A 16,935-nucleotide genomic window follows, 5' to 3' on the forward strand; every position below is an offset into this window, starting at 1 on the left:
ATTTGTCTTTATCTTTCTGACAAAGAGCTAATTGTCGTGTTTTTTCTGCATCTTTCCTAAAGACGAGTGTGAGACCCAGCTGTGGTGTCTTTGGAGAACCAAAGTCCTGACGTCAGTTTACTTACGTTTTACTTTCTGCACTGAACAAAAATATAAATGCAACACTTTTGTTTTTGCTTCCATTTTTCATTAGTAAATTAAAGATCTAATACTTTTTCTATACACACACACACACACACACACACACACACACACACACACACAGAGGGTTTCTGTCTCTTAAAAATCTGTCCACAAATGTGTTTAAATGTGTGTTAATGACCAAGATTATTCCTCCACCTGACGGGTGTGGCATATCCTGATTGACAATAAAATGCCACTTTAATATGTGCAGTTTTTTGCCTGTGTGTGTGTGTGTGTGTGTTTGTTTGTTTACCTTATTGATCCACTAAACAACACAGGATCCTGGAGGATGATGGATAGTCGCGACCTCAGAGTCTGCAGAGGAAGTTTACAGATGTCGATCCCGTCGATGACGATCTTCCCTGGAAAATAAGAAAACGTACTGTGTGTAATAACTGATCAATAACCCCCTGCAAACAGCACATTTTTAGCTTGAATCTTGAATAAATATTTTCTGTTCTGTTTATGACAAATGTTCCTGTGGGTTCAGTCAGGAGAGCTATCGCCAACGTGCTGCTCCAGTTTTATTTCACTGCTTTATAAGGAAACGCTGCTAAAACAAATGCCTTAATTTACAGTTAAATGAAATATCTGTCCAGCTGTGTGTGTGTGTGTGTGTGTGTGTGTGTGTGTGTGTGTGTGTGTGTGTGTGTGTGTGTGTGTGTGTGAATGGAAAAAGTGACTGTGTAATCACATCCTCGTCTGGATAATCTGTCTAGAAGCTGTCCTTATCGTCCAGAGTACAAACACAACGATACAATTACGAGTTGCTTTCAAAATCCAATAAATAAAAACGAAATTTTAAGAAATATGATCCAAAGCCTGAAGATGACTGGGAGTAAATGGGCCAAGTCTTGTTCTTTATACCCTTATCTTACTTCTGTGATAGAAGAGTCTACTCCAGGTCCTCTTTAAAAGAACAAAATGAACCTTCATATTCTCACTTGGACCTGCACGAGTGTTTAAAAAGAACCTGAAGGAGGAACGGCTGAATAAACATTTTCTCTGACATAAACACACACTACTATAATACAAGCTGGTTGGTGGATGTTTAAGAGACGACGAGATGACGCAGAACGTCTAATTTACCTCCCGTGGTGTTTTACTGGTAGCCAAAACAACCACATATTATCTGTGTTCATTTTGTCTCCGCACTTAAGTCACATCAAGGTTGATATTTATAATATTTGTAGATTATTCATAACTTAAACTAAACTTTAATTTAATTACTTATTTATTCCCTCCTGTTTTTTAGGCAAACAAACAAGACGTGGTGTATTTATTGGGGAATATTTTCAGTGGCGGTTTAATCCACATTTGGTGTTCTAGTGAGCAGGACAGTGTGTGTGGGACTGAGTCAAAATAAACAACAGTGTGTGTGGAACAGTGTAATACGTCAACACTAATATGTTTTCATTTAAGTTTTAAAACCAAAAAGATCTCAAAAAAAGTCTGGGCATGTGTGAGCCGGTGTAAACAGGAAGCAGATCGTCTACTCTGCAGTTGATTAGTTCAGCGTGTTAAAATGCAGAATTTAACTGCACAACAGCTGCTAGCAAAGTAACGCTTGTAGCTCATTATCCATGTTGCTTTCACCGCTTGTAGTCGAGGCCGATAAGATCCAATCAGGAGGCGACCGTCTGTGTCTACGTCATCGTTTCCAAAGGTATCGGTTTGGCCTCGTCCAGACGACGTCGTCCTCACAGTTTTCAAACTAAAACGGCTCCAGCAGCGTTTTCCAAAAGTCTCCGAGTCGTGTGGACGCCAGGAGTAGACGTAGTGAAAGAGATGCATTGTAAAACTAACGATGTAGCCAGAGTGGCCCTGATGTGTTTTTAACAGTTAGTGTGAATAAAGAAGAACTGGATCAGGCTTTGGATACACACACAATATTTGTTAGTAGCTTTTTTGTTTTTTTCATGGGATTTGTTGACAATAAGAAAACCTACGTCTCCTTTGTCAGATTTGTCATATGTCAGATATCTGTCATTTACACATTTAAGAGCAGCTCCATTGAACAGTGATGCTCCCTTTTTTCAGACTGCTTTGAGGCTTTTAGAGGTTTGATGACGTAAAACGTTGAAGTATTTCACAATAAAAAAAAAAAGAAAAGTTCAGTGAAAAGTCAGAAAAAGTAAACAATTTGTGCAGCAGAAATTGTTTTTTTTGTTCTTATTATTTTCTATTTATTATCTTGCAACCCCCCCCCCCCAGGGGAATCCTGAACCACAGTAGTAGACTGATAGATGTTATTGTCTGTCTTCTCGTTCTTATCATCTAATGAGTGAGGGTATGCAGCTGTGAGAAGGTTTGTTTCGTCTTTATCCCACATGTCTAAAGCAGTTGTAGCAGTTTAATGAGTACAGATCATTTAAAAGCGACTTCAGGGCACTAATGCCACTCACAGCGTCGCCACTGAGGAATAAACATTTCAGTTGAATGTTTCTTGATTTATAGGCGAAAAACTAAACACTTTAGATGAATGGGCCACAGTGAGTAAGAGGAACTCAGAGGGATCAGATTTACACAGTGTGGTCGTGTAAAAGGTTTGTGATTAGTGCCTCAGACGTTAGAAAGGAACTGTAAACTAAAGGGGTGATTATGTTCAGAGTTAAAAGTGATAAACGCAGCAGGAATAAACAATACAAAGCATCGTTAGATCCATCATGATACCTGAGTATAACTGCTGTAAATAATTCTGTCTTATCCAATCTGTACTGTTAGTTCAAGTGCTTCTAAATATAAAAGAACAGTTTTCCCAGAATTCCCCTCCCTGCTAATTCCTCAACTCCCCCCCTGCTCCCTGAAGACGTTAAAACAACTGAAGTCGATACTAAATTAAACTTGTCAATACTTTAAGTTTAAATATACACAATATAGTAATTTTTTCTTTTTGTTTGCTTAGGCAAGCTGAGATGTAAAGGAAAAACCACCAGAGTTAGACGTCTGTTTCCTCTTCTGTTCGGTCGTGAGCCCATGACGTCTTTTGTTGAGGCAATACAGACAAAACTGTGAGGAATAATGTTGATTAAATCAGGTTTTAATTATGAATCATGTTAGTTCTCTTTGTGAAATGGCTGAAAATCTGAATTATGCAATTGCTTAGGTTAATGGAAGTCAAGCTTTTCTCTGATGATCTGCTGTCTCTCACACGTAAGACAATAAAGTTTAAAGGTTTTATGTTTATATTCAGTGTTACTCCAAAACTCTATGTGTGTTACCACCACCAATTGTCCTTCAGGAGAATAACATGAAACCAGCAGCGGGGATATGTATTGCATTGCAAGTGCATGTGCATGTGCATCATAGTCCACAATAGATGGTGCATAGCAACGGGACCCAACAGGTTTGGACAAAAAACCTTTAGATCTCACTTAGACCTGCACAAGTGTTTTAAAGACCTTAAATAAACATTTTCTCCAGCATAAACACACTCTACTATAATACCGGCTGGATGGTGGATGTTTATGACATGACGACCTAAAACCAACATGTTATCTGTGTTTATTTTGTCTCTGCACTTAAATCACCTCAACTTCTTTATAGAGGTTGATATTTCTAATAATAATTGTAGATATTTATCAATAGTTTTATTTTATTTCCTCCTGGAAATGGTGCATTTGTTGGGGAGTATTTTCCGAGGCGGATTAATCCACACTTTTGATGTTCGGGTTCATTCACAAGGTGCCCACACGTGCGTAATCAGGATCAACAGGTAGGCTGTCACCATGGTAACAACTGTGTGACACCAACCGTGTCGGGTTTTTGGGTCGGGCTTGGTTACTTCTCTCTTAAGACTCAGTTCGGGTTCGGACAGAAAACGCGGCAAGAGACGACACAAATCAAACAGGGACCCACTCACAAAAATATTTCTCCACAGAGCTGCGCCCCAAATAAGAGCTCAGTGTCACTCTTTAAAACTAAACACCGACGCAAGCCTGCAGGGAAAAATAAAGCGTATTGAAAGACACTTGTAACGGTTCTTTAGCTATCATGTTATGATCTATTAAATCATTTTAGAAGGTGGAAGTATCCTCCTGTCTAACAAGACTATATTTGTCAGTAGATCAGAGGAAAGGGCCAAGAAAGAACATGACAACAGAAAACCAAAATAAGGGACCAACAGTGTTGTGTTGTTTTCTGAGTGGAGCAGGACCTCAGGGTCAAGAGGTGCTCAAGAAAACAAGTCGGAGGGAAATCCTTCGGCAAACAGACAGGAGAGTATCTGAAGAGTGTTTCATTTTAATGAGACATAAACATGTTCAACCAGTGAGAGACGCCAAGACAAGACAAGGAGAGATGAGAGAGACTGCAGGAATAGAAGCTGAAACAAAGATGAAGGAGGTAGAAAAAAAAAAAAAACAACCTCTCCCTCTCTCTGTGTGTTAACAGTGTGACAGGAGACAAACTCACCTTCGAAAATATCCACCATGTTGAAAAAGGCCAAGGACAGAGAGGACTTCCCGCTGCCTGTGCGACCGCAGATTCCCACCTAACAGGAAGGAGAGAGGCGGTCAACAAGGCTCGCTGTGACACTGCGGTGAGACATGAGACACCTGTGTGATAACAGAGCGGCAGGTACATGCTGTGTGTGGACGCAGTTTGGTCAGTTCAGTGTCAGTTCGCAGTTTAATGGAGGCATGTGGCTGTGACTTCAAAGGAAATATCCTCATGTAAGAGAAACTCACAGCCTTCTCAAATTAGACTGTAACTGTTCATTTAAATCATATTAACTATGAAAAAACAAGTGATGAGAGACGTTTATTTTATTCTAATGGAGACACTCCATTAGAATTAAAAAACCCTCATGGGAAACATTTCTATAAGTACAAAAGATTAAATAAAAACAGTTCACATCTACATGTTCTGTGAGCTTTAGAGGCACAGTGTTGCAGGACAGTGGAAACACACTTCACTGTGTTGGTAAGAACGACCTGTGAGAATGAGATCGTGGATACAAGCGGCTGAAATGAGTTTCCTCTGCAGCGTGTCTGGGCTATATTGCCCTCGGGACACATAAAACTGTTAGGAGGCCTCGACATAGACTCAGAAATGAGAGTTGGGGTGAGATTCAACATGTTGCCAACGGCAGCGAATGATGGCGGGAACTCATTGTGGCACTACGTCCCTGTGTATTTTTCACTATATTTCCATCCACAAGTATCACAGTGGCAGAGTGTGTCACTATTTTGGTCGTGGGTTTCAAACACTCTCTGAAATAAAACATCTAAAAACAGACATCTGGTCAGACGGGGGTCTGGGGTCTAATTTGTGTCCGTTTAGGGTCCTTGGTGTGAAAGAGTTTGAGAGACACAGCTTCAGGGCAGGAACAGGATTAAATAAGTAAAGTAAATCAAGCACTTTGACAAACCCCCGTCTCAGGAGCTGGAAGCGTTCAACCGTTGTTACAACAACAATATTCCTACGCTGACTGACTTACTGAACAAACAGTGATGCACTTTTAGCAAGAGATTATTTAAACTCCACTGGCAGACAGGAGAGCATCTGAAGAGTCTTTCACTTTAATGAGACATAAACATGTTCAACCAGTGAGAGACACTCCACTTACATCTTTTCTATTGTTGGTTCGCAGTTTAATGGAGGCTGCCAATGAAATGAAATTATTCAACTTCGATATTCAACAGCTCCCCTCCCTTTAATCATCCTGCTGTTGATCTTTTGTCATTACCTCCCTCTGGATCTTGAGATCATCTCTCTGCGCCTATAGACACACGTCACTGCTTTGGCGTTTCACTGTGATGTGAGGTCCTTGTTTCTTAGCGACAGTGTGTGAATTACGTGTTACCCTATAGATTATAATACAGTACTGTTAGTTTAATGATAGTTGTGGCTGTGACATTTTTCTCAGTGTCACACATCTATTGGCCATAATTAATTAGACACTTCCAGTCATATACAATCAATAATAAGCCGTCACATCTGTGACTGTTTCGCTGTACCACACTGATCGCTGCAGCCCTGCTCCGCTCTCTTCACAGCATCGTGGTAATTACCTTCTGGCCCGGTTTGATGTAGGCGTTGACGTGTTTGAGCACTGGTTTGAGCATGGGATCGTAGCGCACACACAGGTCCTGGATCTTTATCTCACCGTCCTGGGGCCAGTTCTCAGGCACCTGAGAGGTGTCTGGAGGGAGAGAAACACAGAGGCAGGGGGGGGGGTTACTTCTCTCTTTGTTAACTCTTGCTTAACCCTGAACAGTGCAACAAAAAACAGACCACTAACTGCCTGCCAGTTGTATATGTTACAGTGTAAACAGGAGTGTATAGACCATATGGTCCAAGTCATAACACCGCAGATAAACAGTGGTGGAGTTTCCCTATTAAAAAACAGCTCAAATTCCCGACTGACATCACAACTATACATTTACATAGTTTTATACTGTAAACCATGATGCCTGCACACTTCAGCATGGGGCTGGACTAAAAGCTACATCACAGCTAACAGATTTACTTTGGCAACGATGAGTGACATTAGGTTTTTATCATTATTTTTATACTCTTCATTTGTAAAGTTGCATTCCCTTACAATAGTTATTTTTTCAGAAAAGAACAAAAGGAAATAACAACTTTATGATAGCGATGGCTAATACCCCCACACCCCCATTTTCACTAAATGGCAACTTGTTTTGTGCAAAATATAAGTTGAGAATGATCTGCGTTTCCACTGAGTCATGTTGTGTGAATAAAGCTGGGTTTTTCTATTCTCGCGAAATCGTTCCAATTAAAACGTGGTGATGGATTTCCAGCATCTGCTAGTTGTTGGGAAGATTTCATCCACCGCAGTAGCCGTTATCAGGGGTTTTCGAGAGATAATAGGTTTTGGATGTTATGTGATTTAAATCCCGTTTCTTTCGATTTCACCTTTGCAAAATATTGCTTTGTTTTTTATTTTCTCTGAATTCACATTTTTCCATTACTCGTTTTTGTTTTCGTAAATTCACGTTGCACATCGAGCAGGTCCATGGAAACGTGGCTTTTGAACGTGAGCATGCAGAACACATAAGACACGTCATAAAACTGCTTCGTTTGAAGCGTACTGAACCCTTTAACCCCTAGTGTGCATCAAGCGCCAAAAACTCTGGATCCTACACTTCCCATAATGCACTTCAATAGTGTGGTTTGCTGGACTGGAAAAACACCAATGTCTTCCTAACTCCATAGACTTTCCATTAAAATGTTGTAATCCCCAAGATTAAACAATCAAATGACGTCACTTGGGTCATTTTCTAAGACTTAACAAAACTCTATACAGTACAACTGTTTAAGACAGACAAGTTCTCCCTGTTATGTGGAGCTCACGTGGAACATTATTGATGTTACTACACTAAAATAAATAAATCACACAGATAACAAAAATGGCAGGGCTCTGCTGCAGGCTATGTTTAATCTGTTCCTCCCTAACTTTGGAGGATTTTATACTTTTATCAATTAGCTGGAAGCTTCCATGATGTCAGAGAGGAAAAATCTCTCTGTCCTCTTGTCACTCAGGGGTTTTGGGAACGTTTTATGGTTTCACCGGTCGTTTACTGTAAAGGTTCAGAGGAAAGGCCAATGAGAGAAATAAACCCTATCCTTAAATCCACTTTTATCCTTTTCTGATATCTTTTTCTTTTCACTCCTTCACCTCGTTGGTTTCTTCCAGCCAATCTTTCAAGCTCAGGAATTGTTTTTACTACCCGAAATAGCTGCCCTGTCTTGCTCAAACTCACTGAAGCGTTTTCCTTTTTTGTTCAATTCAAATGGTTCGGTTCTGGTCGGATTTGATTTGGCTTGGTGAGATATCAGTGATCTCTATGGCACTGTTCTAATGAAATGAGAGTTAAATAATGAAACATCTCTATGTTTTGTTCTCTGTGCTGCCAGGAAAAAGATTCCTGCAGCATTTGTATTTCACCATGGCAACAGCACATCCCATAAACCCAACACACAGCTTCTGGACTGAAGATGAAACTGTTACAAAGGTTTTACACACACACACACACACACACACACACACACACAAACTCATTGACACCACAACCACATAGCGTAGAGTTACAACACGAGCTGGTTTATCATTAGATGGGGTCATTGTGTTCATTTCTTTGTGCTTGGAAAACAAACCCACATTTAGATCGAGTGTAATTTAAATTATTTGTAGAATTAAGTTTTTTAAAGTTTTTTGGTCTTGATTGCTTACAAAAGGTTTTTGTGGTTTCAGCAGATTAAAAAAGTATCTCCAAAAGTATCTACGTTGGACTGTGTTTGTCTGAAACGTCATCCAGATTTAAAGGCCAGTTACACGTGATCTGTTTTGGTGAACAGTGCCGTGTCGGCTTGACAACAAGAACTCAGTTACCCATAGATCCCTCGTAGTTCTCGGACTCTGTGCTGAGGAAGCTGTTGACCTTCTTCACAGCCGACATCTGGACCTCCAGATCCGCCAGGTTCCTCACGACCCAGTTCAGGTAGTTGGTGACCTGCACAAAGGGGGGGTCGAGTGAGCTGGTTTCTATCGACATAGAAATTAATTAATTAATTAATTAACAGTCTAATATTGTGTGACCTATAATAATATGACAAGACAACTTAAATCTAAATTTATATTATGAAAAGGTTTGGTTTTGTATTTGCTGTTACGACAATAAGAGATTCCCAGAGCATCTTATAATGCATCAGACTGAGCTTTTCATAAAATACCATCTGTCTAAGAAAACAGATTAAGAGAATCCATAGAGAGGTCCATTTAGTGGGTTGTGATGCAGTGAGATGAAGTTATGTGCAGTAAACTTGCAGCACAGTGGTCAGGTGCTGTAGTGGATGGGCAGACTGAAAAGTGTGACTGAGCATTAGACGTGAAAACTCACAGTGAGGGCGTAGGTGAGTCCGAGGCCCACCAGGCCCACGGAGGGCACATCAAACTTCAAACTCAATATGGAGGCTCCGGCTGCCGTCAGCACTATCACTGCTCCAAGGTAGTCCTGCACAAAGAGGGGAAAAAAGGAAGACATGTTCACTCAAAGAACATACAACAAAATCTAAATTCACAGAGAGCTGCACTTATGTAAAAGGCTGATCACATGTCGGGAAATTGGGGTTTGAGAAGTGGAATAAAAGCAAAAACAAAGAACTGCAAGAGCATGAACGAGCTTTACATCATCCTTCCTTAATAGTTTACATTCATTTACTACTTCTTTGGCCACTGATATGTGAAGATTATATGTCTCTGCCGTACCTGTGAGAAAACCAGTGAACGGTCCTCTGAGAGGATTTTCAAAAACTAGTTTCTCACCGTGCGGACCTCCAGCCAGCGGTTGGCCGCGGACAGAAACAGATAAGCTGTGTTATTGGTGTCCGTCAGCTCCAGCATCCGCTGTTTAAAACGAGCCTCATGTCTGAAACACACATTTGATTAAAAACATTAGACACACAAAATTATTTTATGAAGATTTTCACCTAAATAACATCTTGTTGGTTTCACCTGTTCTTGGCCTTGATTTCTAACTGACATGTAAAATAAGAATAAAAGGGTAAAGAGGAAATTAAAAAAAAGTCTAATAATAAACAAACTTTGAACTAATGGAATTAAGTATTTCTCCTGTTGAATCTCAATGTTTTATCATCGTCTGAGCTCAGAGAGTCGCTGCCATCTAAACCAGACTCGGTTTGGAGGGAGACCAGTGGATAATGATAATGGGAACCATCCCATGATTGCCAAGAATCTGTCTCAGCACCAGATTCACTGTTTCTGTGTGTGTGTGTGTGTGTGTGTGTGTGTGTGTGTGTGTGTGTGTGTGTGTATGCGAGTCTATTTGTGTGTGTGTGTGTGTGTGTGTGTGTGTGTGTGTGAGGAAGAGGAAGTCCTCAGGGAAGAGAGGAGAAGAAAAGCGTGAGAGCTGTTTAATGTTGGATTATACCGACGATGGGAAAGAGGGTGAAGACAGAAATACAAGGAGATACTACAACATGAGCTGGAGCTAATGTTTCTGTCACTGCAGTTAAAAGTAAAACCACAACTACTGGCTCTCTAAGAGCTACAGCTACTATTACAACTACTTCTAACGTCATTATAATATTATTACAATTACTAACCCTTACAAATATATATAAAACTTAAAGCGCCATATAGTCTAAAGGTAGATGTCCATGTGTTGTTTGATTATAAAGCAGCTCTAGGTTCTATATTAATACTGTGAAAGCATCAAAGCGCTCAGTCCACAGAGATATACACACAGCCTGTATTCAGAAACTGAACCCTAAAACCAGCCGTCAGGACTTCTGTAACTTTGTGATGTCACAACAAGCAGTCACCGCCCTCAGCCCCGCCCACCCAGACCCACAAGCATAAACTGTTACAACCTCAGTCTCCCATTCACCGTCAGTATGTGTCACTGACTGTTCGTCTCTGAAATTCCCTCAGTAGCTGTCAGGAATATTATTTATTTTATTCAGATTGTACACTTGTAACACTGGTATCAATAAAGCAGTAGTTTCAGCTGTACCTGAATGCTCTTATTGTGGTGAGACCCTCTGCAGTCTCAGAGAAGTGGCAGAGCAGAGGAAGCTGTGTGGAGTCATCAAGGTCCTGGAGGTCCCTGAGAGAGAGAGAGAGAGAGAGAGACAGCGAGAGAGAGAGAGAGAGACAGAGAGAGAGAGAGAGAGACAGAATTCACAATTTATACATGAGTTTATATCCAATGTCTTCATTATTTTAGGTTTATACAGACGAAAAATATATATAAACAGTTTATAGGTTACAGCTATAATTCCCAAAAAGTTTGCTGTTCCCTGATTTGTTTAAATACAAATCCTGCACCATGGACTCACTTGGAGGCCACCCGGAAGTACTTCTGGATGAAGTAGAAGGCGATCGTCAGGGGAACCAAGGCGATCAGAAAGAGCGGAGTGATGACAGATATGACCCCGATGGCCGACAAGCAGAGTAACGTGGATCTCGTCAAAGACTCCAGCGTGGGAGGAATATGCTAAAACACAGAAGAGTGCATCATGTTTGGTTTGGAACCGAAGCAAAACTGCAACACAACAAGTCCTCAGTCTATCCATGTGGATGATCTTTATTCATCCATTTACCTGGTCAATGATGTTGGTGTCAGCTGAGAATCTGTTGAGGATCTGTCCCAGGGGAGTGATGTCAAAGAACCTGAGCAGCGAGGTAATAAATAAAGCATCAAATAACATCAAAAGCGAACATTTAGGATGTTTTCTTTTAAGACACTTGAGGGTTATGTAACCCACTTTCTGAGCCACCCCTCACAGGTGTTTCCTTGGAGACAAGACCTGTGCGTGATATTCTGCTTTCCTGTCTATTCGTCCTCTGTCTAAGTCAACAATTTCAACACAAGACGTTAAAGTCACCACTATTGTGCAGGTACTCTACTTAACACTACTAATACTGAGCCAGTCAGAGCATCAGGAGCTGATATAAACATGGACACAATGAACAACTTCTCATAAAGCAGATTCAGCATTTTAGATGCAACACAGCAGATCCACACTGAGCCTGTAGCCACCCTCCAGGCTGAACTTGTTACGGTCCGTTAGTGTGTGAGTGTGTGTGTGTGTGTGTGTGTGTGTGTGTGTTAGTAAGTGCACCTGATGGGGGCGTGGATGATCTTGTTGAGCAGGTTGTGATGCAGGTTGGTGGCTGCAGAAAGACCCAGAAACTCCACGGTGAGAGAGGTGATGAGGCACAAAGTGATACCAGCTGCACACAGGATGATGAACACTGGCAGATAGTAGGCGTCCTTCTGTGGGTCACACACACACACACACACGTTTGTATTACTTCTCATTTAATTGCATTTATCTTTTATTTATTTATTTTTTTTGTTGTATTCCATTTTATATGTGTAAACTTATCAGGATGTAGTCGTTGTGTACCTCGGCCTCCGAGAAACCCTGGGTGGTGTTACTGCTGTTGGCCAGGCCGGTTCCATACGACGGTTCACCGGACATACTTTGATTGGTTTTGGAGGACGTCCAGAGAGCCAGCCAGTAGTCAATGGCAACAATGACGGAGTGTTTGAGGAGTTTACAGGACACCATTAGGAAGACCATGAAGAAACCACCGGAGGACATGTAACACCAGCACACCTGAGATAAAGGAGCGGCCATTATCACGAATGGATAGATGGATGGATGGCAGATCTCAGTTTTACTTCTACAAAATATTTTTAGAGGCAGAGCTGTTCTGGATGTAGATGTCACTGCTAACATTGCAATGATTAATTACTTAATTATACAAAAAGCTAACTATTGATGTGCCAAAAAAAAAAGTTTTAACTCCTAAAATATAAAGATTTAATTGGCTTTTACAATTTTTATTTTATATTTATGAATTTTGACTCTTGTTCAGGCAAGTCGGAATAACTTGGAAAGCTGGTGAAAATTTTGGTGCTAGAGTTGTTGATGTCACATATGAAGAAACATGGCGGACGAAAGTAAAGGAACATCTGAGGAAACTTGTGCAACTGACCAGCTCAGTCAGCTGTTTCCTTTGTAGAGAATGACACTTTCATGTGTGCAGCTGCATAGACGCGTTACCTTCCATGGGATTTTTGATCGTCTGTTGGTGGTCGTCGACAAGTTGTCGTCATCTTCCTCCTCCACTTCTTCCTCTGATGGGATGGATATCACAAAAACAACAAAGCAATTCAAACAAACACTTTTCTATTTCAGCTTTTCATCAACTACCAACACACAGGTTGATAAAACAGAAGGACAAAAGTGTTTTGAGAGTTTTGAGGCAACTAAACTGAAACAGAGACACGAAGCCTTGATCATGTTTTGTGCATTAAAGACAACAATTAAAGACACTTGAACAACATTAAAAAGCACCTTCATCCTCATCATCTATTTGGTTCTTGGCCTCTCTGGAGTAGAAAGCTCTCCTCAGGGTTTTCCTCTCCAGTGTTGTTTGACTGTCCTGCTGTATGTCCTAGAAACACAGACACATGTCAACAGATTTGTCGTCTAATGTCGGCGGATTTGGAGGAGATGCAGTTATTTGTATCCTCAGGTGAAACTGTATCACTTTACCTTCTCCAGCTCCTGGTCGTGTCTGTTCATCAGGGTTTTCCAGTGATCATAAAGCTCCACGTCATGAGTCTGAATGTCTTTCAGGGTTCCCTCCCTCAGGATGGAGCCATCTTTCATGGCTATGATCTGTGCAAGACACACACAACAAAACAAACACACAGAGAACATTAAAATAACACGCGATAGATGGTCACGGACTGACTACTAACTTTGGGAACTGTTGCATCAGTCTGAGGCTCTTACCCAGTCTGCGTGAATCAGGTACTGCAGTTTATGGGTGACCAGGACCACAGTCCGTTTATCGTCCTGCAGAAACTTGAGGATTCCTTCCTGCATCAGGTGATCGCTGAGGTGGATGTCCAACGCAGAGAACGGATCATCCTGTCGGATACGAGAGAGAGAGAGACGGATATAAAGAAATCAGGAGAGTTTTAGAGCAGGTGTCTAAAATAGTGATGTACTGATGAGTGTAATTATAACGGTTTCAATCCAAAGTAAATTAGACACATTTTTGGACTATCACATCATTTAGTGAGGTGTGATCCTGACAGTGAAGCTTGTTACGTTTTCTAGAGAAGCAAAGAGAAAATCCTGTAGGATTCAGATAGATGGACGAACCTGTCATCTGTGTGTTGTATAGAGTGTTAATAGAGATTGTGTTATGATTATTTGATGACAGTGTATGACGTATGTACTCCGGTCTGGAGATCACATATGGAAAACACAAGCAGCTGCACTTTCACAAAAGAAAACATTCCCTCCTTATTTTACATTAAACTTTTTTACCAGTCTAGACATTACACAGTGTGATGCGTGTGTAAAAGAATGCCACTGATGGACAACCAATTAAAACGTGTGAGGGCAACAGGAAATTACGCAACCACTAAGAAAGATAAACACATGACATCACAGTGGAAAGAGAAGTGAGTAAGAAACAGACACCTCCTCATCCCAACGGCCAACGTGTACCACATGTATCCAGTCCAGTAAGGAAAGTGTGGACATTTATCTAATTCAAAAAACATAATGTAAGTTGTTGTAAAAGCATTAGAGAGAAACGTTATCTCAAATCTTTTGTACATTTCTAAAAGGTCCGGAGAGAGACACACCTCACGGCAAAGATCTGCGACACAAGCAGTTAATGTTTCCTGAGTACATCGCCTCAATGACACTCTGGCCAGACACGGTCATCTCCAATTCCACCAAGCAGGTGATCATGGTAGTGACAAAATAATAAAGTTGTTCTCACAGGGAGACACTCGAAGACCCCCGGAAACATCGCTGAGGATGCATCCCAGCCTTTCTACTGGATGTGCCGTGAGTGTAATAAAGCTTAGCTCACCAAGAAGACGATGTTGGTGTTCTGGTAGAGAGCTCTGGCCACACAGATTCTCTGTCTCTGACCTCCACTCAGGTTGATGCCCTAAAAATGTAGAGAGAAAAAAACACCAGTACAGAACCAAAAGTTAGTAAAAAAAAAATAATAAGTGTTTGTTCTAATATAATATTCAGACGTTCACTTGTATACCCTCTCTCCAATCTCGGTTTGGTCTCCAAAGGGCAACAGGTCAATGTCTGGCTGCAGAGAGCAGGCGTCAATCACGGCTTTGTACCTTGGAAACACAAAATAACCACCATGATCTCAGAGGAATCATGAAGCACTGACATGAATATTGAGGCATTTCTGAAATTGGCTGTAGTTGTGTGCTGGGTTTTTTTTTACCTCTGTTTACTGAAGGGGCTGCCGAACGTGATGTTTTCCTCCACTGTAGCGTTGAGCAGCCAGGACTTCTGGGTAGCGTAGGCCACGGAGTATCTGTTCTTGCTGGATGCATCATGGGAAAGGAGGCAAACAGATACCAACGTAAGAACTACAAGTCCTGTCTTCATAAAGCTACAGAGCAGGAGTACTGATCTATACCGTTCTCTTCACCGTATCTACCGTTGATTCCTGACAGTGATACTTACTTTGTCTTGTGGCAAAAGCTTAACAACTGAATTTTTGAAGAATCCTTTAATTTAAATTTTCACAGGTTTAATGTTCCCTTTTTTAAACTAGAACTTACAAACATATATTTCTATGATTATATAAAATAATTACACAAATATATCATTAGCATGATCAGATTTTTTGATTAGGTTTTCCTAAGCAGGGGTTCATTAAATGACTTTTAAGTAGGATAACAAGATTAGAAAAGAGATAAAGATATTGCGATGCTGGAGATGCATTAAGACACAACTGGTGTGACTGTATGGAGAAAGATACACTTCAATTAAACACATCAAAATGTAAATGTGAATGAGATTTTACAATCAATTGAAGAAAGATTTGTACTTTCAAGACCAAAAACTTTCTAGCACCACATACTGTATATGTTGTTAAACAGGTGGTCTATATTACGTCCAGCAGAGGAAGTAATGTTGTAATCCATGTCTGTTTGTTTGTCAGCAGGATCACACAGAAAGTACTGAACTGATTTACACCGAACTTGGTGGAGGGATGGATCATGAGCCAGGGAGGAACCCATGCAATGCGGTTCATTGACTAGAAATTAATTTTTCTGTTGTATGTTGTTTGACACTGGCTTGAACGCTGTTGAACGTCTGAGCTCTCTGAGTGCAATACAAGCAGTTTTTAGGTGCTATATCTGTTTGCTCTTCATGCAGGTTTTAATACTTTTTCATCACATCTATTTTATGTTTTAGCATTTCCACAATTCATCTGCATCCCTAAATATATAAGGAGTCCTGAGTTTTTTGCTCAACATTGAGCCAAAGAACTTTTCAGGAGCAAAGCTACTATCAGATCAATTCTCCTGTTCCAATCAGCTTTATGAAAGCGGCACCCAAAAATCCCCCCCCCAAAAAAAGCTGTCAAACTCCACACAGCAAAATGAAAAATACTTTGTCAGATATGGGAGATAAATATGGATCATGGATCAAGGTTAAGGATGAGCTGCAAATCATCAACAACAGCACCAACAATAACACCAGCTACAGCAACACAAACACAAATAAAAACATCCAGAAGGACAACAACAACAACAACAACAACAACAACAACAACAACTGTAGCACGCTGCTGGGAGCCTGATCTGAGAACAGCCCTTCTGAGATTTTTTAGCTCCTCCCCTCAAAAACTAGTTGGATACTTGGAAGATTTTGTCTCTATCAGGTTTAATCCAGAATTTCCTGTCTGATCCTCTGTCACTTTGACACGAAACACGTCATACAACTTGTTGACATTATTATAAAAGGATTTGAGCTAACTACTACGAACATACAAGGTAATGTAAATGTGTGGATGTAGAGCATAGAATACATGAACACCTTTTAAAAACTATATTTTCACAAATATCATATATGCAGACATGGAAGAGAAATGTATACATTCTCTTGATTTATGTATTATTACATAAAAATTTTACTAAAGCTGTAAAGAATACTAAGAGTGCTAAATCTGCCATTGTGGCCATGTACAGAGATACTGAGTGTGCATAAATAAATAAAAAATCTATATTATCAGAGCATGTTTGAGTTTGTTTCTTTGTTCGACTCCCAGCATAAAAAGCACAAACCACTCCAGGATCAAAACAAATGATCATCTCAACACAATGAGCAGAAGATAGTACGATCTGAAGGCCGATGACGTTGTTTCTGAACACATACATATTAACATGTTGCTTCAGCAGA

The 16,935-nt window shown here is 40.5% G+C and overlaps 1 protein-coding gene across 1 annotated transcript in view; it reads right to left on the reverse strand.

Moving 5' to 3' along the window:
- The window catches only part of abcc9 (ATP-binding cassette, sub-family C (CFTR/MRP), member 9), a 50,940-nt gene that overhangs the window by 9,455 nt on the left and 24,550 nt on the right, over positions 1-16,935 (reverse strand). The window contains exons 20-37 of the mRNA XM_087175040.1: positions 14,966-15,067; positions 14,771-14,855; positions 14,585-14,665; positions 13,486-13,623; positions 13,243-13,368; positions 13,042-13,141; positions 12,748-12,821; positions 12,085-12,297; positions 11,797-11,951; positions 11,275-11,344; positions 11,011-11,168; positions 10,686-10,778; positions 9,476-9,578; positions 9,051-9,164; positions 8,543-8,663; positions 6,198-6,328; positions 4,597-4,675; positions 437-545 (exon numbers count right to left, since the gene is read on the reverse strand). Coding sequence (XP_087031166.1) covers positions 437-545; positions 4,597-4,675; positions 6,198-6,328; positions 8,543-8,663; positions 9,051-9,164; positions 9,476-9,578; positions 10,686-10,778; positions 11,011-11,168; positions 11,275-11,344; positions 11,797-11,951; positions 12,085-12,297; positions 12,748-12,821; positions 13,042-13,141; positions 13,243-13,368; positions 13,486-13,623; positions 14,585-14,665; positions 14,771-14,855; positions 14,966-15,067 — 2,052 coding nt within the window. The remainder of the gene's footprint in view (positions 1-436; positions 546-4,596; positions 4,676-6,197; positions 6,329-8,542; positions 8,664-9,050; positions 9,165-9,475; positions 9,579-10,685; positions 10,779-11,010; positions 11,169-11,274; positions 11,345-11,796; positions 11,952-12,084; positions 12,298-12,747; positions 12,822-13,041; positions 13,142-13,242; positions 13,369-13,485; positions 13,624-14,584; positions 14,666-14,770; positions 14,856-14,965; positions 15,068-16,935) is intronic.

This window comes from Seriola lalandi, unplaced genomic scaffold (genome assembly GCF_002814215.2).
Source record: "Seriola lalandi dorsalis isolate HSWRI2012SDOR001 ecotype SW California unplaced genomic scaffold, Sedor1 jcf7180002054409, whole genome shotgun sequence".
NCBI lineage: Eukaryota > Metazoa > Chordata > Actinopteri > Carangiformes > Carangidae > Seriola > Seriola lalandi.